Source organism: Panthera onca, chromosome B1 (assembly GCF_046562875.1).
Source record: "Panthera onca isolate mPanOnc1 chromosome B1, mPanOnc1 haplotype 2, whole genome shotgun sequence".
Lineage (NCBI taxonomy): Eukaryota > Metazoa > Chordata > Mammalia > Carnivora > Felidae > Panthera > Panthera onca.
This window is the reverse complement of record NC_138342.1, coordinates 83814600-83835743: the sequence shown is the minus strand read 5'-3', so window position 1 is coordinate 83835743 and position 21144 is coordinate 83814600. Positions and strand designations below refer to the sequence as shown.

Here is a 21144-nt window from a genome sequence, read left to right as displayed (position 1 = left end):
TTAACACCCTGTTCCTAAAACTATTTGTATTACTTCACATATTCTTACTTTTCAGAAAATTGAAAATAAAGTATCTTACTTTTATGCAGAAACTAATGAGTATTAGAATAGTTTTATTCAAATCATCTTTAATTTTTGAAACAAAACTATCAGCTTGATAGTTTCAGAAGTAAGAAGTGTCATTGTCATTTTATAGATGAGTAAACTAAGATTCAAAGAAAAGTTATTTCTATTCTAGTGCCACATAAAAGAACTGGAATGGAAAGTTCATCAACTATTTTAGATAATTTACATATATGAAATGATGTATTACTTCAACAGCCCCAAGGGAAATTTTTTTTTCTCCATTTAGGATTAGAGTGACTTATTAAGTTGCTCTTAGTCACATAGAGAAAATGGCTAAGCTGAGCCTATTTGCACCCAAAGCCAATGTCCTCATGATACACCAACTTCTCTCAGTAAAACGAGGAAAGCTACATAATCTCTAAGAAACTATCTAGATCTCCTTTCTCCCCACCCACCTCCTGGACTACTCAACAAGCCTTCAGTTGAATCAGTAAAACTTTCATTGCATTTTATTGCTAAGGAAAAATGGAGCAGGCAAATGTGGGGGAAGAAACTAGGATTCAATAGACAATCTTTCTAAAAGGTTAAGATCAGAGCTAATGGATCAACATAGTTGACATAAAACTTTAATTATTTTATGTCAGGCACTCTACTAACTATGGAGATAGATGACCAAGACAAATGCTCTGCCATTGAGAAATTTACTATCTAGTGTGGGAGGCATATAATGTCTGAAAAGTAAGAAAAATCAAGATTTTCAAAAGAAAGTAATAAATAGGATCCTCTACTGGTCAGGACAGGCTTTGGTAATGAAATAAACTTGAAGCAATCTCAGTAGCTTAATACAATAAATGTTTATGTGTTGCTGATACAAATTCAGAGCAGATCTATGGCTTAGAGGTGGAGACCTCTACTCCATACAGTCACTCTGGGACCCAGACTGTACTCTCAGGAATAGATGGTCTCAAAGGTTGCCATGGAAGGGGACTAGAAAGCATATGCCTTGTCCTGAGAGTGACATGTGTTATTCTGCTTATAGCCTCTAGCCAGAACCAACCACATAAACCTACCTAATGCAGGAAGTTGGGCATTCAGTAAGCAGTAAAAGTCTTGGCTACAGATCTCAGCCAGTTTTGACAAGAGTCAGGATTGAGAATGTAGAACATCACCATCTGGGAAATGTCTCCACAGGTTAGCAGAATATTGATCTCAGATACAGCATCCAGGGGAAAAAACAAACTAAAACAAACTCTACATCTAGGTAGTCTCTTCTGAAGAGCATATACTAGGTCAAAAACCAGAATCCTGAAAGGAAATGACCAAAGAAGATTGGGAATTAAATATAAAGAATGAGCCACAGGTTCTTAAATCCCTGACGTATAGTCCAGAAGCCATTAGTAAGGTAACCCTTTAACTGAGAAGTGGTTTATTAAGAGGAATGAGCCAGTACAGACACTCCATTTCTAACTTTAAGTTTATAGGTTTCTATGAATACCCAAAAGCTGTGCCTACAGTTGGCTTTCTTTATTTGGAAAAAGAGGGGGGGAAAAAAACTCACAGTTTTTAGAGAATTAACTAACCTCCATTTGTCTGGAAGTTTGGAAAGGAGAAGTAAATAAATCACTTCATCATGCCTTTAAATTTGTTCAGATCTGCTCCTGTGAAAGATCCCTTTGACTGTTACTAAATAGCCACAGACATGAACAATGCAAAAAAGGATTTGGAAAATTAAGAACAAGAATTAGAATGGGTGAGAAAAAAAGGAGTAAAATTTAAATAGGTAAATTAGTAAAGCTAGATGGCTCAGATGTAAAGTGAAAAGTGAGGACACTTAGATGCCATTCACTCACATGTCACATTTTTCATGAACATATCTGTGAAAAATACTTGGCATATACTACACACCCAATAATTTGTAATAGGTGTCTCTTGACATAAGAAAAGAATATTTCTCTCAGATACTATTTCTAGCACACCAAAAATGAGACATCTGAGCAGAAATCTTGGATATGGGCTGTATGGCAACAGCTGAGCTAAATGGAAAGTTAAGTAAACTATTAAAGAACTTTCTACCTGCCTAGTTTTTATTCATTTACATATTCCAGAACTTTACAGAAGTCATCATACCTATGCTGTGTTAGATATTATCAAATGAATTATATTACATTTTATTCCCAAAAAGCTCTTGGAAAAATCTTATCTCCTTATTAATGTGGTTTACATAATTAATGGAAAAAATACTCTTCAATTCAGTTTTGTACACGGAAAAGTCAATTTATGATAATGATTTCCAGAGCTTCTTAAGGCAGATAAAGATGAAGAAATGGTAATTAAAGTTTTTAACAGGACGAGTGGTCCAATAGGAGAATGGGCTGCCACACAGAGTAATGAGTTCTGATCATTTCAACTTTTGACATGCAGGCTCATTCATCATTTGTCGAGGGGATTTCTGACAATGATATGTTAGGTAAGAATTTGCACTGAAGTAGCTTTTTGTAGATCTCATCTCTGAGCTACCATGCTTTTATGATTCCATCATATTTGTGTCCTTATGTATCAAGAGCTTTAAGAGATTGATCCCTATCAAGTTAGGGAGTTGGTTTGAGAGGAGAGGACTGTCTTTATATGTTGAGGAATACAATTGTGACAAATCATTAGGAATGTGAAAGATAAACTGGAAACTTCAAGAATTAGCTTGCCATGTTTTCTATCACTTGAGCAATATGAAATAGCACTGGTTTTGGTCCACTAGAAGTTGATTAAAAGAAATTTAGTAATTAAGGAAGATAGTTCACTGGCATAAGTTTGACCAAATGGTGAGGCCCACCCACGCTTCCTGTTCATTGTCCATTTTGGCTCTGTAGGAGGGAGACTTTATATCTCCAGTATCATGGACCCTAAATATCTGTTTGTCCTCAGTTCTGATCCCAACACCTTCAGAAGATTCCCTGATCCCCACTTCAGATAGACAAGTAATAAAAATAAGCTTTTAGCTTCTATCTCCCTTGAAGGAAGTACTTGACATTTAAAATACCTTAAAGTGGAGCATGGACTAAATTCCTGAAAATACCAGTTAGAAATGTATTTAATCTATTCTTAACAATATTTTGGGATTTGCATCATCAGAATATTTCTTAGGAAATTGGTTAATCACTCTAGAATGAGAAGGTTTATGTAAAATCCTAAAACTTGAAAATATATCACTGAATGAAGGTAATTTCTTTTAGCCTAAAGATTCTAGAAGTTTAAGGTTAGTTTCATTGTTTGGTTGTTTGTTTTAGAAAACTTTCTGAACTTTCACCTAATTCTCTAAGCAACATTCATAGTTGCCATAGTGATTATCCCCATTTTTTCATGGTAGAACTAAAGCATATAAAGGCCAAGGGACTCCGTCAAGTCACATGTAACTAAGAAAAGGAGTCAGAATTTGAACCCAGAACTCATATTCTTTGCCAGTTCATGAGATCACTTTTTGACATTCCTTCCATTTTTAGGTAACTTTATTCACTGACAAGCTGGCAGAGGAAGAAAGCAAGTATAAAAAGGAAGTTTAATTTAGATGCTTAATAACGGTGCCAGTTGAATAAATTTTCTCAGCACCATATGAGTTAACATAAACTCATCAGTGTTGAAGTCTTCATTATACAATTTCTTCAGTGTCAAAGATGTCAATGACAAGCCTTGATATGTCCTTGTGAAGAATTCTGGGATGGTTCTTGCATAACCTCACAAGAGCTTATCTTTCAGATTAGACAAGAAATACAGAAAACGAATTGCATAAATATACAAACAAAAACAACTTTTCACCTCTCAAGGTAGGGTGGTTTATTTCCTTTCAAGTATTATGTTTCATTAAAGTGCTCTCAAATCACATACTTCCTAAAAATTCAAACATTAGAATGCAAAACGTTTATATAAATATTCCCTCTAAATTAAATTTAATTAAAAATTTAAATTAAAAATTAAATTAAATTAAATTAAACAAAGTACCAGGTAGAAAAAGGCTTTGTTTGTTTATTTGTTTAAAGATAGAAATAATATATGTTTACTCTGGAAAATCTTTTAGAAACATGAGCAAATATAAGATAAAAACCCTATGTAATTCACTATTAAGAGATAAGCACTGCTAACACTTTCTGTTTCTCTCTCTCTCTCTGTCTCTCTCTCTCTCTCTCTCTCTCTCTATATATATATACATATACACGTACGTACATGCAACAAAATATTGTGAAAATGCATTCATCTCTAAAAAAAATTTTTCTAATACTATTTTGTGGAAGAATATGGTATCTTATTCCCCAATAATGAATGTTATTGACAAATATTTGTATAACATGAACCTTAATGAGCATCTTCATTTTTAGAATAAATTCTTAAACATGTAATTTCAAAGAGTATGTTTTTATAAGAGTTTTGATGCATATTGCTGAGTCACACTCCAGAAAGGTTATACCCCTAAAAAAGATAGTAACTTCCTTTGAGCATTCATCAAAACTGGGTATTGCCGGAAAATATACCCAATTTTATTTGAAAGGCAAAAATTATTATCTCAACTGTTTAAATCCATTTCTTTGATTTCTAGTGACCTGAATATGTTTTTCCATTTCATTGGCCTTCTATTTCTTCTTTTGTGATGGTCTTTTGTCTATTTTTCAGTTGTAGAGTCATTGGTTTATTGTTGGCTAGGAAGAGGTCTTTACATATTAAGGATATCAGATCTTTTTTCTGTATTATTTTTTTACAAGGTTTTATTTGTTTTTTCATCTTAGGGTGTGTTGAGCCAAAAATATTTTATTTTTATTAAAAAATCTGTGTTAAGAAAACAGATCAAGTCTTCCTTTCACGTGCTCTGCTTTTTGTGTTGTGCATAAAATGTTCTCTCCACCCCAGCTACATGCAAATAATTGCCTATAGATTTTCTGATTGTGTTTTTCACATTTAATTGTTTAGCATATAAAAATTTATTTTAGTATTCAAAGTAAAATAGGAACCCAACTTTAATTTCTTAAATGATTAACAACTTGCCACAAACCACTTATTAAATAATATATCCTACTAATCATATGTACTATATGTTAAATTTGCTTATATCTAGTCTCTTTTAGACATACACATATCTGCAAATATGTCTAAGTATATAAATATACCTATTTGTATATAAACTTCCTATTTTATGCTATTGTTCTTCCCGTCTCTTCTGGCAATCACCCCCATTTGAATGAATTATTTTACTTTAAAAATACCTTCTGATATGTTAAGACAAAACTGACCCATTATATTACTCTTTATTTTTCCTTTTGCCTAAGCCTTTTAAAAATGCATTTTCCTTTTTTTTTTTTTTTTTTTTTTTTTTTTAGTTTTTATTCAAATTCCAGTTAGTTAACATACAGTGTAATATTATTTTCAGGTGTACAATTTAGTGATTCGACACTTACTTAAAACACTTCATGCTCATCACAAGTATACTCTTCAATCCCCATCACTTTAACCCATCCTCCACCCCCCATCTCCTCTCTGGTAACCATTAGTTTGTTCTCTATAGTTAAGTGTCTGTTTCTTGGTTTGCTTCTCTCTTTTATCCCCCTATGATTATTTGTTTTGCTTATTAGATTCCATATATGAGTGAAATCATATGGTATTTGTCTTTGTCTGACTTATCACACTGAACATAATATTCTCTAGCTCTATCCATATCATTGCAAAATGGCAAGATTTCATTCTTTTGATGACTGAATAATATTCCATTGTATATATACCACATCTTCTTTTTTTAATACTTATTTATTTATTTTGAGGTTGAGAGAGACAAAGAAAGAGAGTATGTGTAGGGAATAAGCTTCGGAAACCCCTGGCTTGCACTGATGGGTTAACAAGGCATAAAGAATGAGAAAGCCATAGGATGTTCACACCCAAGTTTGGGTAAACAAGATTAGGTAAATAGGTATAGAGAGGGCGGGGCAAAGGCCCCAGTATAGAACAAAGGTATATGAGATAAGCAAGATTAGGAAATGCCCCCCAATTTAGTACTATGGCAGAAAGCTGCTTTCAAGGGAAGGAAGGATCCAAATAAGTAAACAGGTAAATAGGGCTATAGACCGCCTTGGGGCGAAGTTGCCCAGAGAGGAGCTAATTAGCAAAAAAAAGGTGCCTTGTTGACCCTGAATTAGCATGCTCTTTCTCATCCCCTAGACCAGTTTAGGTAGAGGTGGTGCCTCAGGTCTTCTGTAAACAACTTTCTGCCCAGCCCCAGGATTTTGTTTTGTATTAACCCAAACCCCTAGCCCTGCATATCTTCAAAACCCCCTTTACCTCACACCCATGAGTTAATGTTCACAGTTTCATTATCATTTTGTGAACATCCATCACAATGTTTGTAAGCCTTCTGATCCTAATAAAAACAGGCAAGGACCCTTAATGGGGGCTCTTGTCTTCTCCAGGACATTGGCAATCTCTTGCATTTTTAATCCTGTGTCCCACTTTCTTGCTGGACAAGAAAGAACTCCAGATCCAGAGTCTATGACAAGAGTGCAAATGGGGGAGGGACAGAGAGAGAGGAAGAGAGCAAATCTCAAGCAGTCTCCATGCTGTCAGCACAGAGTCCTGAGCAGGGCTTGATCTCACAAACCATGAGATCGTGACCTGAACTGAAATCAAGAGTCAGATGCTTAACTGACTGAGCCACCTAGGAACCCCATAAACCACATCTTCTTTATCCATTCATCAGTTGATGAACATTGGGCTCTTTCTATAATTCAGCTAGGTAGATAATGCTGCTATAAAAATCAGGGTGTGTGTATTTCCTCAAATCAGTAGTTTTGTATCCTTTGGGTAAATACCTAATAGTGCAATTGCTGGATGGTAGGGTAGTTCTAGTTTTAACTTTTTGAGGAAGCTCCGTACTGTTAAAAATGCATTTTCTTTGTTTATGTTTTAGTTTTAGTTGTTTTTTTTTTTTCATCTACAAGGCTTTCCTTCTAAATTGACATAATATTCTTTTATCAAATATTCTTAAAATAGGTATCTAGTCTTTTTCATGAAAATGCCTAGCAATTAGGGCTGAGAAATCAAAAAGCTCTTGAACCCCTGTAGCAATGACTATGGTCAACTGTGTGCTGAAAACTCCACAGTCAGAGCAGAGCAAGGAGCAGGAAGTGAGGCAATGTAAGTGCTCGCCTGTGAATTCATGGCCACACCTCAATTTATTTCTGGTAAGTGCATGTGACAACTATTCACATACATTACTATCTTTATACTGTCCAGGATATGCCAAATAAAGTAACAAGCCCAAAGGCGGTCTGTTTTAGAAAATTAATTAGAAGAGAGGGTAAAACTTGGTCTTGCTTATGCACAAAATATAAACTTGGAGGCTCTTCTGAGACTTGGTATAATTTAGGAAGAAACAAGCTAGAGTTTGGGATATTTTGATCAGTTGACTTGTTCTAACCACTTTTGTAATGAGTCCTCCTCAGCAAGGTGCAGCAGTGAATTGTGCGTCTTTCTTATAACCATGTAAAAGTATAATTTTGCAGTAGTTTTCGTTGTGAAACAGATGGCTCTATACTGATTACTGACACTCTTTTTCCATGAGGCTTCATACCTAAAGGTTTTTACAAGGATCATTGGATGAGATTAGCTGTGCAGACAGTGGTTAAGGAAAAGTGTAGAATTACTGGGCACACATTGTAGCCAGGGCTGTGGCTATGCTATCACAACGTCTTAATCAAATGCTACTAACATCAGAGAGAGCCCTAATATACAGAGAATCTTTCCTAGTTGGCATTCTGGTCTGAAGAGTCCGTCTCTCCCGACCTCACTGACTTGTTGGGAGACCATTCTACCCCAGTGCCATTTCGATCATATTTCTTAGAGAAGAGTGTCCATGGGGGGTGTACAAGGTTTCCCTGGCTATCTGAAAATAAAGCATTCCTATGAAAACTTTCCTAAGTGGAAATGGTGTGAAGAAGCAATTATCATTAATTTATATGGAGAATTTTTGAGCACTCTCAACCCCCCCCCCAAAAAAAAACAAAAACAAAAATAATCTTTCTTAGGCTTTTCTCATAGCTTAAGACACATCTTGCTAATGGACGCACAGGTTAAATGGAGATAAAGCGCAGATGCTCACAGGGTAGAGTTTAACACTGCGGTGGCTTGACGCTGAGATACTGAGTGTCATTCCAGGGAAGGAGCTTGGCGGGGCCACTCTTCTTGCTGAAGGTTGCGTGCTGACTCTAGAATAGCTCACTGCAACACGAACACCGAACCCTACTTGCCAAAAGCAGGGGTTGCCTGTATAACTAATTTTTCCTTATTCTGCATCAAATTCCACCAATAAAAAACAGGAATGAGTAGTGAAGAGTCACATATCATTGTTTAATTCTATTAGAAATGTCCTAAGAAACCTCCCCGGACATCCCTAAGAAGTCTTTTTGCTTACTCAAGAGCAGAGCATGACCTATTTATTAAAGTTTTACACTTATTTCCAGAAGATGGCCTTTGCTAATCTGGCTTTCAAGTTGGAAGGAAAGAAGAAAAGTTGATTCCTTATGGATTTTGCTCTAAACTTTAACCCTCAGGCGGTTAAGGCCTCTTTATCCAAAGTGAATCTCTGTTTAATAAGGCCCCTTTTATAACTGCTCCAAAACACGCTTTCAAAACAAAAGTTAGAATGCTGTATGGTCCATTCTCAAGAAAGATCTGTTTCTGTTCAGCACCCGCCCTGACCTTTTTGTTGAAGAAGAACAAAATAATGTAGTAACAAAAACACAAGTGGCTGCCAAAGGAAGAGAAAAAAAAGTTCCTGTAAGGGACTGAAACAATAAATCTCCTCTCTGCTGAACTCCCAAAGGGACTGTGTGTATTTCCTCCCGTTCTTTATCAGAGCCCCCGAAATAAGTAGGAATGGGCAGTGGCTGTTCACATTCAGCACACCTTTTCCATTTGCTAATAAGGCCCTGCCAGGCTGGGAGGGAGTTGTCTCCGCCTGACTCTGAAGAGGAGAGCCACGGAGCCGATCCGCGGGCACCATGAAATCCCTTCAAGTGACCATCCTTTGTCTTCTGCTCAGTCTTTATAGCAGTAAAGAGGACACAGGTACCATTTTCTCTTATTCCTCTGACGGTGTGGATCAGAAATCACTAGCAGGGGACTCAGTCTCAGTTTACCCTCAGGGACCTTGCCCTGAAACGTGGCTGCAGCAATTCATTTGCTGTGTCCAGTGTGTGGATGTTGACTGGGAATGCATTGAGAAGGCTCCACGGAGAGAATGTTTGTTTTCACTGAAAGGAAATGTTTGCTGGTGCGGTGGCCTTGCAGCGTATTTGATGGGATCGTAAAGGTACAGGGAATACACAATAGCATTTTTTGAGAATAAAAACCTGGGAATAAAACACTGGTTAAAAATGTACTATTTATCACCACTGTGCTCCTTTCAGGTGTTAAGTCTAGAAATAATTACTGTGTCAAGTATGGGTGAAAGGCTGTAGTCAGAAACATTGCGTTGCAGATGCTGGCCTATATGCGTGGCCACTATCTTTTGGCTCTGATAAATTGAGAGGTTGGATAAAGCTGCCTAGGAAAATGAATAGCAGTATCTTGAGGTGGTCAGGGAAGTAAAGAGGAGAGTCATTTTGATAAAAGTGAGTAACATTTATTTGCTCCAGAAACCAGCACAAATCCACACATATACACACAACATTTGGCTCATCATCTCAAAAATCTTACCCATTGACGGCAGTTTCAGAGACTCAACCAAAGGCTATATGTGAATCAATATAAGTCTTGACTATGTTAATGGCCAGTTGCAAGAGATTATTAACATTTATCTTCTAACCCTTTCTGAGGGATTCACTGTACGTAATTAAATTTAATCAATATTTATTAGGATCTTACCATGCAGTCATCAGTGCAAGAAATACATGAATGATTAAGCCATTGTCCTTACCAACAGTGGTAAATGTAGTGTGGGGAAAAATAAATATGTAATTCTAATACACGACAGATTTAATAAGCATGAAAACCAAAGTACAAGCTGTCATAAAAGAGCACAGTTGGGAAATATTGATTCTGAGGGGCCCTGGGAAAATATCAGTTCTAATTTTATTTTTTCATGTGCTCTTTTCAAAAGTTTGTTGCCTACAAAAATTCTAATATAGAGTAATAATATAGGAAAAATTACATACACTGCTTCAATAATATTTATCATTAATTTCTCAAAATACATACATACATTTAGGACTCATTCCCAAACACTTCAAAATCACCTATGATGGCTTACCATGCATCTTGGCGTTTCCAGAGTCAAGTTGCAGCAGGTATCAAGGCCAGAAAACCTAACTTAGAAGAGTTACCAAGCATCTGAGTTTTTAAAATAAAGAGTATTTGTGAGAGGCCACAGAAATCAGTATATGAGCTTTTAAGTAACTCTTCAGTATGCATGGGAAAGATTGGTAGGAATCCCAATGCCATGAAAAACACTGCTTACAAACACGGGTCAGGTCAATATAAATTTGAAAGTCTGGATGAAGCTGTCCCTTGCCCCGGGTCTGTAAGTACACTAATTTCCCGGCATTGTTAAACTCTGAATGGATTACATGTCTTTCTGAAAGCAAAATGGAATGGTATCAGTTCAAGAATTCAGTAGTGTCAAATCAAGAATCAGCCTGCAAAACCTGGCCGTAAGAAAGATGGAAAGGTACAGGATAACCCAGAGATGACCTGGCAGATTTTCTGTTTATGATCATTTGGGGAAAATACCAACTTCTTTTAACTCACCAGTAGTGAGCACAACCTGTTAATGGTGTCTTCTTTCTAATGAACTATTAACCCAAGTAGGGTACTTTCTTATTTAAGCAGATATAATGATTACATAATGACTATCTCCTTCAACTTCTGCCAACAAGCCTATTTGTTAAGGAAAGTGTCTGTAAAATCTACTCCATTTTTCTTAAAAAAAGGAAACTTTAGCTCATGAGCATAAATTGCCCATCCAAGTGATGCCCAGAAGGAACTGGAAGAGGTTTTCCACCAGGTTGTATGGTTCTGTTGCACCTGGCTCTGCCTATTCTGTTTCTGTCCCCAGATATGCCGCAGGAAATGAAGCATTTCCTAAGCTGATTTATTAAGTTCTTTCCCTAACCCTCTGTACCGGAAACACATTGATTTCAAAGCTTTGTACATTCCCCAAACTTAGAATGCTTAACATATTTCATCAGCAGAATTGATTATTAGGGGTGAGGCGGGAGGCATTTCATCTGCCTTAAATTCACAAGTTGTCAAGAAGATCCATGCTTTTTTGCATAGTAATTTATTCCTAAATAATGATCTTTTAGAGAAATTGACTACTTTTCTTTTTCCTTCTGACATTTTTGTCAGTCCCAGATTTAAATAAATACAATATAGTCTTTTGTGCTCATTGTGAAAATCAAGTGAATCTTTCTACACAGCAGTGAGTGACTTTCTATTGGTTGGTGGTATAACATTTTACATTCTCCAATTTGGAAAGCTGTTCTGTTGAAATATGTACGTGAAGTTCCTGAAAAGGAACTGTCATTCTTTCCCAAGGTTTTCTAAATTGTATTTAAAACGGAACAGACCCCTCCTGTGGCTTTTAAACCCCTTTGGCTTTTAAGCCTAGATCTGTGAGCCTTTTCCTGTCAAGACTGAAAGACATGAAATGAAGAGGGCCTGGAAACAAGTTACTCTTCAAGCGCCATTTGCTTTTTGGAGTTTACATTAATTTAGGAAAGATGAAAATGTTTCAAGCATTTGCAAATGGGAACAAACATCATTTTATTGGTATCTGAAGAAGAATTTAATTGCTTGGAGAGATTCATTTGATACTGATCGAATATTCAGTTTCATGGAAAAAATGGATTGAACACACTGTAAGACAGGCTTTATACTAAATGCTATAGATTTATAGAGAATACTTAAGACTCAGCCATGGCCCTTGAAATGGGGAAGAGAAGAGGAGGTAAGGAATAAGAAGTTTGACTATATTGTAAGTCTTAAGTGGTGAATAAAGAATGATAGGGAGCTTAGTTTGGGGTGTAAGGGCATCAGAAAAGACTTCATATAAAAGTGGAAATTATGATGAACTTTGAAATTTGAAAAACAGGAGGCTCCAGACCGATGGAATTTCTTGAGTAGGAACATGAAAACATCAGTATATTCTAGTGTAGAAATGTAAGGATTGGATGTACACATTGGATGTAGGTTAAGTTTTAGAAACTAAGATTGGAAATAGAGTCTCAAGATATGTGGCTACCAGCATGAAAAATATTGGCTAGTTTTCAGTCAATAGTTAATACTGAATAGTTAATTCATTTAGAGCCTCTAAATGTGTTTCAGTGTGGAAATTATATGATTGGGGCTATACGTTGGGAAGATGAATCTGTCGGCAGGATATAAATTAGACTGCTGCAGTCAGGAGAGACGAAAGCTAAAGAAAATAATGCAAATGTTATCGCCAGTCTAAAAATCTGTCAATAAAGTAAAAAAAAAAAAAAAAAAAAGATTTGGGGAAGAGCCTAAAGGGAGTAGAAAGTTTGTGATTTGACATATTCTTGACTGGCAATGAGGGAGAAAGTGAATGAGATGTACAGAGAGGATTATCTGAAGACCAGAAGTAGGAAAATGGTTTGGGAGCAGAGGGAGGGAAAGATAGGTGGAGACCATTTAAGGAGAAAAATGAAGTCTTTGATTTTGGACATGGTGAGTTTGAAATCCTAATAAGATATTTAAACAGAGACGTTGAGGGTAAATTAAAATCCGCAGGGAATTGTAATGCCCCTGAAGTTGAAGGTGGCGGTGAGTGTTCTTTACTCTTGAATCCCAGGAGTTCTTAGTCCTGCCCACTTTAAGATTCATAACAGAGAAAAGCAATTTATTTCTCACCTGGATGCTCATATTTCTAGCTCTCTCATGGCACTTGTGTTTTAATTCTATCATAATTATTTGTAGGCATATCTGATCTCCTCTTCCAGATGATAAACACCTTGAAAGTAGGGGCCATATTTAATTACCATATTTATTTTGTTTGTCCAGTAACAGTTCTAAACATAGTAAGGACATGGTTAGCCGGATGACATGTAAATGAATGATACAGTTGCCTTCTTTTTTTGTTTTGTTTTGTTTTCATTTTTTATTTCTTCCAATGACAAGCACTCACCAGTTTATTGCCTTGTTTATATGAAAGATTATGGACATGTATGACTCATAGTGTATAACATGGATACAAATGGATTGCTTTGATCCTGGCAACGAAAGTGGGCACCAAATATAAGGAAAAGGGAAAGGGGCTTCTTATCAAAGGGAAGCCAGTTCCCAAAGTCTGGCCAAGAGAGAAGATGACACCTATAGATGGACCATCTAGCACTGGGTGACAGTAATTTACAACAAATATGAAAAAGAAACAGCCTTGACTATAATCTTTGGGAGGAAGAGCATCTAAAAAGAATTAGCTCTACTTTTCCTTTTTGGGAATAAAATACTTTATGTAGTATCTTCTTATAGATAGAAATATTCAAGAAGAAACCTTATTCTCAAGCAACTTCTTAAAAATACAAAATGGATTTTTTTAAAAAAACAAAGTTCATAAAAAGTGAAGTTTAAGAAAGTTAATTCATGTGTTATTTTAGATAGCATAAGAGTTGCTTTAGAGCAGATCATTTTACTGATTACTTCTGTTTAGCTTAATCACTGTCAGCAAATCTTGCCTAAAATGGGTGTTCTATTGTAAGGAGAATGAACCAATAGGCAAACAGATCCATCGGGGAAGTATTCAGTCCCCACACCATTTGTTTAACATTCTTTTTTTTTCCACTACTCATTTTGTTTGAAGTTTCTACCTAAAAGTAGAAGTGATCAGTCTAGAATTTCTGTTTTCAAGAGATTCATAACAGTAGTCACCAGTAAATTCTCTGGCAATTTTATCTTGCTAATTGTAATTATTCAGATAATTGAGGGAAAAAATGATGCCCCTTTGGGATTTTCAGAAAGCTTGTATTTTACTGGATCATTGCCCATCCTTTCCTTTTCATTGATGAAGTTCCATTTCATGCTTCAGGTAAACATTTTAACTTATGAATAATTCTAATTCAAGTAATTTCTATGTTTTTTGGGTTTTTTTTTTTAGTCATCACTTTCCAACTTCCTCTTCATTTTTGAGAACAATTTGAGATGCACATTTCTAAACAGTGAATGTCAAAGCAGGAATGTACTCTAAGGGACATTCAATTCCTGTTAGTAAGTGCCTCTTTTCCCGTTACTGAATTCCTGTGGGTCATTATAGGATAAGATAATAATTCCTGTTGGGTGTTAGAAGAAACTCTTTTAGTTAGCAGACAAGATCCCTTTTGTACTGTTGCAGACACAACATCAGCATCGACATGAAAACCATTAGTGATGGCAGTTACATCTAGAAAGGCCACTGCATGGTTCCCAAATTTGGAACAACCATAGGAAAAAGTGTTTTAAACAAGGAAAAGAAAAGAAAAAAACAGTTTTCTAAACTTGAATACAAGCTTTATGTCTTGTAGAAATATCAGCAGAGATAATCATAACTAGTGTCTAAATAGAAGCAGCTACTGTACAAGCATTAGACCCCTGTTTTGTCTTTCCCTCTATCTTCTCTGGCTGTGTTTACTCCAGCCATCGCTATGGCAACCTGCCAGGCACATGTGTAGCCTGACAGCGCATTGCTTCATGTGAATGTATATCTTTTGCTTTCTTGTCTGTGTCACTCTGATACTGAGACAGTGTCCCTGGCAGAACCGCATACGGCACTGTTGGGCATCTGAGCTGTAAGAGCAGGAGCAGTAGCCCCTCTATGAGACAACTCCTGCCGAAAGAGGAAATGGAGCCAGTGAATAAATGCTTTCCTCTTCTGTTCCTGCTCTGTTTCACTGCTTTAGTCCTCTCTTCCTTTCCCTGACTTCACTTTCCTTTACAAACTGTCTGCACACAGAGAGTTTGCACACTCTGCTTCATCTTGGGCTCTGTTTTCCAGTGAAATCCAGGATTAATTATTTCTCTTGATGGGCTCATTTTAGTGTGAATGATAAGAATATATCGAGATGTAGACTTGTTACAGTTTCTCTGATACTCCAATCATTATTCACCACCTTTCTTCCTCTTCACTTAAAAAAAAAAAAGCAAGAAAAAGCTTTATCGATCTTTTGTTGAATGTGTTAAACAATATTCTAAGCAGGTCCTTTTCTAAGGCAATCATTTGCCTGTTTGTATAGATTCAGGAATGAATTATATTGTAAGGTTGGTAGCCAAAAATGTTGAAGTCATTGATTTTATTCTTGGTGCACTGCTCATCTAAAATATGAACTGCTTTTTAAATCTGTCTGTTCAGTCATATTCTGTCTTAAACACAAATTAGTTGTGTCAAAACCCTGACATAGTTGGATCTGGTCCAATTTAACCCATATGAGTGTCATCACAACATCTACTGACATCTTCCATTTATTAAGCCAGACATTTTACACGGATTACTTCCATCACAACATTTTAAGGCCAACTTTATTATTCCCATTTTACTGATTAGGAAATGAGGCTTGAGGGACTATAAAGTTATACTAGAGCAATGTGGTTTAAATCAAACGAGAGGAAGTTCTTCAAAATCTTCCTTGTAGCTTGTTGCCTTCCAGTGTGGTGAAATTGCAATACGTTGAATTTTTCTAACGGAAAAGAGAAAGCATAGAGACTTTAACACTTGGGTAATTCAGAAGCCACTGCTGCCTCTCATAGCATCTTCCACACCTTAAAAACCACAAATTAAGTGCCATGAATGAGTTTCCACTTAGCGATAATGATCCTCTTGCTGTGCTGGATTCAATTAATTACTAAGGGGATGCATTGAAAAGAGGTGTAGGCATTTGCCTACCTACCGATTGTTAAGTTAGTTGGGAAAAAACAATGTGGTTGTCTGCAATATAAATGTCAGTGCAGCTAATACGAGACTTGGAGAAGGAAAGAAGCTAAGGAAATAACTAACAGTGAATTAATCACTTAGTGTCACATTTATAACTCTTTTGGAGCCAGACTGTCTGGGTTCAAATTCCAGCTCTGCCACTTACTATCTGTGTGAACTTGGGCAAGTTGTGCAACCTTCAGCTTTCCCAGCTGTGCAATGGGACCAGCGCAGTCCCTACCTCATGGGAATATTAGGGGGATCACGTGAAGGCATGCACACAAAGAAAACACCCACAATAGTGCCCTGCATGTGAGAACTCTGTAAGGTTTGCCGAGTTTAGGGACTCAGAGTTCTCTAGTTTATTATATCCCATTCCTTAGACAAACTGCCTTATTTCCAAATCGATTCTAATGCAAACTCAGCAAATATTTAAATAATTATGATGTTAATTCTCACAAAGTGAAAAACCAGCGCGTGAAAATTTCTACTGAAGAATTGATGTGAGATGCTAGAAAGATGATTGCCATGTTTTTAATCACCATACATGTAGGCACAATTTGATATGTGCAGATCGTATTCTCTAGAATGTCTTTCAGATTTGTAAGTTATTTAACTCACTGTATAAACTAACCACTCAAACTAATAAGTAAAAATATGTTTGTGTTTTTTTGTTTGTTTTAATTTTTTTGATGTTTATTTATTTCTGAGAGAGACAGACAGAGCATGAGTGGGGGATGGGGAGAGAGAGAGAGAGAGAGGGAGACAGAATCTGAAGCAGGCTCCCGGCTCTGAGCTGTCAGCACAGAGCCCTACACAGGAGTGGAACCCTCAAACCGTGAGATCATGACCTGAGCCGAAGATGGATGCTTCACCGACTGAGCTACCCAGGTGCCCCAAAATGTGTTTGTTTTTAATGAAGATGCTAACATTGTAGCCTGAGAATTGTCAGCCTCCTTACATATTCTCACCTTCCTTAAGGTATTGAGCACTGCTTAATCTGAGAGGTGGATATGTGAGGGGAAGACACCTTGATTTTAACGTGAGAACCAAGTTTGAGTCTAGCTTCTTAGTATGCTGAAATTAACCAAGACATTAAATACTTCTTAGCCTCAGTTTCTTCATCTGAATATGAGAAAAATGATATTTGCTGACACAGTATTAGTGTTACATGAAAATCAGAAAACCTATTTGAAGTGCTCTGGAACTCATAGTTTACTATTTAAATATTGGTTATTAATATGCAAACTAACATTTAACTCACAGTATCAAGGAATAAGTAGGAAGGCATTTCATACATTTGGGAATTTGACCGGCACTCCACGATTGCTCTTTGAGCTACAATACTTTTATATGTTGGGGCGCTGGGTGCCTCAGTCGGTTAAGTTTTGAACTCTTGATGTCGGCTCAGGTTATGATCTCACTGCTCGTGGGTTGGAGCCCAGCCATCAGGCTCTGCGCTGACAGCACAGAGCCTGCTTGGGATTCTCTGTCTCCCATTCTCTTTGCCCCTCCCCTGCTTATACACATGTGCATACTTTCTCTCAAAATAAAGAAAGAAATACCTTTATATATTTTTCTACGGCTGCTACACATTCAAGTAGCCATGTGTTGAACTACTGTTTGAGTGATAAAACCACACACATGAAACACAGAACCATTTGTATCAGGCATTGAATTTATTTTTAGCTCGAATGGGGAAAGAAATTATTTTTTGTGGTATGAACTGTGAAATCGTCCTCCGAGAGCATTTGGCAAGCGTGAGGACATAAACGGCGAGCTCTGGGACGCTGTCTCTAGGGAAGAGAGGTCACTCCTGCATTCGTCAGCTCGTGGCCATGGTGACAACTCTCTCCAACAATGAAACATCTCTCAAGTATCTCTCCCTGTGGACCCAGTTTTTGAAAACGAGATCCTCCATTTTAAATACACAAAATTAACAGCAATTGCATTATTGGGATTAAGATAATGAAATGATGTGAATCCATAAGCTTTTCTTTTTCTTTTTTTTTTTTTTTTTTTTTTTATGAATCCATAAGCTTTTTGTTATTTTTCTTTTTATCTTTTTCTGACAGCCTCATTTGTTGGGAACCAGTTTTATATTAACCAAAGTTGACAACTCCATAGATTTGCAAAATAGAAGAAAGAAAAATGACAATCCTGCCAGCCATTTAAAATCCTTTTATTAGGGTCCATTGTAACCTAACTGAATGTAAATCTCTTGAGAACAAAGACAATATCGAATTGATCTTTTTTTCCCCCAGGACCTATCTTTGGACACATAGGTGATGATCACTAACTAGCTCTTGCTTCAATTTGGAAAACTGTATTTCTTCAAAAGTCAGCAGAGTTGAAAAAAGTCAGAGTTGAAAATATACAAAACATTCCTGGATTTGTTTTCAGTGACTTGAGGACAATATTTATTTTTATCCTTGGCCTGCGTAGTGGAGAAGTTGTGAGTGTCATTTTGGTCAGCTGAACTGATTTAGTTTGCTTTATGAAATTGACCTGCAGTCCTGTTGCTGTATAAATAGCAGAAAATGCCCACCTCTGGTTTATATTAACTGTTCAAATCGCATAGGAGTGGTATGATTATCAGAACGCAAGTGTTGAATCATTCCTGTGTCTCGCTCAGAAGAAAAAAAAAAAAGTATCCTACAATTCATTGGGTAATTCTGAAACACTTAGAATTGCCCCTCACTAGTCCTCATTCTTGCTAAAATGTAAAATTGTGGAAGTTCAACTGTAGAGATGCATTGATTACAGACTTTACCTCTCCAACTCTGAGGCCTTCATTCCGTGTGTTGAGTTAATAACTTTATTCTAATCTTGTCCAGAAGCAAAGGCATTAAATAATTCAGTTATTCCCAGGTTTTAACATTTTCGTTGATCAGTAAATAATAAAATTCCCCTCGGGCAGTTGACAGGCAATTAACCGGTTTTTACTTTGTCAAATAAAGACACAAACTACCTACAATGTACATACCATTTACCAGTATGTTACATAAAATAAAGTCTGCTTTAGCTGTATGTATATATCCGGCAATAGAACAACTTTTTTTGCACTGAGTTCCGACTAATGTCACAAGCCGGCACTGTGCAAAGGTGAAGTGTACTGGTTGGTCTTGAAGCCAAGAGGCCTTCGGTGTTAGAGGGGCCACAAGCCTGCTGTGTGGCTGGGCCAAGCAAATGTTTTAGCCTCTCGAGTCTTTAATTTCCCAATCAACAATATGAGTACAGTCCTACGAAATCATATTCAAGTTTTCTTCCAGATCTATCATTGTGTGATCTGTAACAAGCAATTTCTGTGTATTTTGCCTCAAGTTATCTTGCTTCACTTTCATCCTGTTATTTCTAGATGTGTTCATTTTGGATCAAGATGTTCAATTCTGTTTCCTCATGTTGTTTCCTTTGGGAATTTTCAGACAGGGCTGTAGGAAAGTATCTGCTTCACAGGTAAAGGGTCATTTCTCTGCCATGAGAGACATTTCTCAGAGGACACACCCACAAAAGACAGTTTTCCCATTTGCCCTGTGGTATTATTTGTATATAATTTGGACACATGTGATGGTGGGAGGGATAGAAGAACAGAGAGAGAAAGAGAGAGAAAGATAAATTCACTGACATCCAGAAAAAGATTGAGAGTAAAGATGAGGTTAAAAAGAGTCGGAGAAGGTGCTGGAGGCTGGGAGAAAGAGAGAAAGCCTCTCTGAGAGGGTTGGGATGGGGGAAATCTGAAGAATAAGAAGGGGAGGAAGAAAGATATGTAACAAAAGCTCTGATAATTTGGGAAGAGCACTCCCCAATGGCCTTCCAGCCACTCTTCTGGACCTGATATGCAATAGGGTTCTTTCTTCTTATCATTATATCTACTGCTAGTCCTTCATTCTTCCATCCATTTCATTTGCAACATGCTACACATTTTACAAAGCACTTTATTGATCAATTATCTCATTTAATTCCTGCCGTTGCCTGGGTGATTGTGCAGGCTGGCGTTACTGGGTTCACTGTCAGAGGAGAAAAGCCTAAGGACACACACACTGTAATTCAGATCAGTAGGTTTTAACATTTATTACTCATAAGAATCACTTAAGTTACCTGTGAAAAATAGATTTTCCTAGGGCTCATCCCCAGTGCTTCCAGTAAAATCCAGACAACTCTGCTTCAGCAATTACTATGGATAATTTGTATACACTGGCACATGGACTTACGTTCTGAGAAATCCTGGACTAGATTTCAATTTCCTGAGCAATCATCTGAACTCTTTTTATTGCCCCTCAGACCCACAAGATTCCCAGAGGTGTTAACCTTTAAAAAAAAGGTGCTAGGGTCTGGTGCTTTCAGAGGGAGACTTAGTATGAATTCAGAGCGATTTTTAGTTTTTTTGTTTTTTGGGATTTGTTTTTCATTTTGTGTGTGTGTTTTGTGTTTTTGTGTGTTTTTTTTTTTCTTGTACTAGTTTAGTATAATAGAAATTAGATTTGGCCAAGGCAAACTAGATTTGAACCACTGAAATCTCCATAGGTGCATAGGTTTAAATTCCAAGTTTTTTTATCCATTCATTGTAAGGAGATTCCCTACTCATTATGAGTTCCTATTGATTGCTCTCCATTCTACTATTAATCTCCTTCCTGTTTTCATCAACACTGCAAGACCCTGGGTCTCTGTCCTGTCGCTGCTCAAGAGGAACCCCCTTGAATAATAGTTTGGTTAGAGACACAGCTACGGCCTTCTCATCAAAGTTTCAGGTGGTGTCTGAATGTGTTCAATAATCCAAACACAAATATTTCTGGTTCCTGGAGAGGTGCTGGAGCCAGAGGAGTCTGAGAAGGTATGGCGAGTTCAAGGGCCAATGTTAACAGATACCTTGTAAGCTTAAAAAGAGATTGAGAAGCTGTGATGTTATGAATCTACAATAGCCATGCAGGGAAACTGGTAGTATTGGAAAATTACAAGGTGAAATTTGTCAAGTGGCTTATTACCTGCCATGACTTAACACACTGGGATATGTGACAGGAGGAATTTAATACGGTCTCTTCCTGGGCTCACAAACTGGCATCCACTGACATAACCTGCACATGTGTATCGTTTGGCCCCAAAGTGTTCTATGACTACAGGAAAATATTTAAAAATAAGAAAACTTCACAAAACAGCAA

General features: G+C 36.9%; 1 protein-coding gene across 3 annotated transcripts in view; it reads left to right on the top strand.

Annotated features, from left to right (window-relative positions):
- Positions 1-9080: 9080 nt before the first annotated feature.
- Positions 9081-21144, top strand: part of EMCN (endomucin) — a 103367-nt gene continuing 91303 nt past the window's right edge. For all 3 annotated transcript variants that reach the window (XM_060654558.3, XM_060654557.3, XM_078445856.2), the window contains exon 1: positions 9081-9159. In XM_060654558.3, coding sequence (XP_060510541.1) covers positions 9093-9159 — 67 coding nt within the window. In that variant the 5' untranslated portion in view covers positions 9081-9092. The remainder of the gene's footprint in view (positions 9160-21144) is intronic.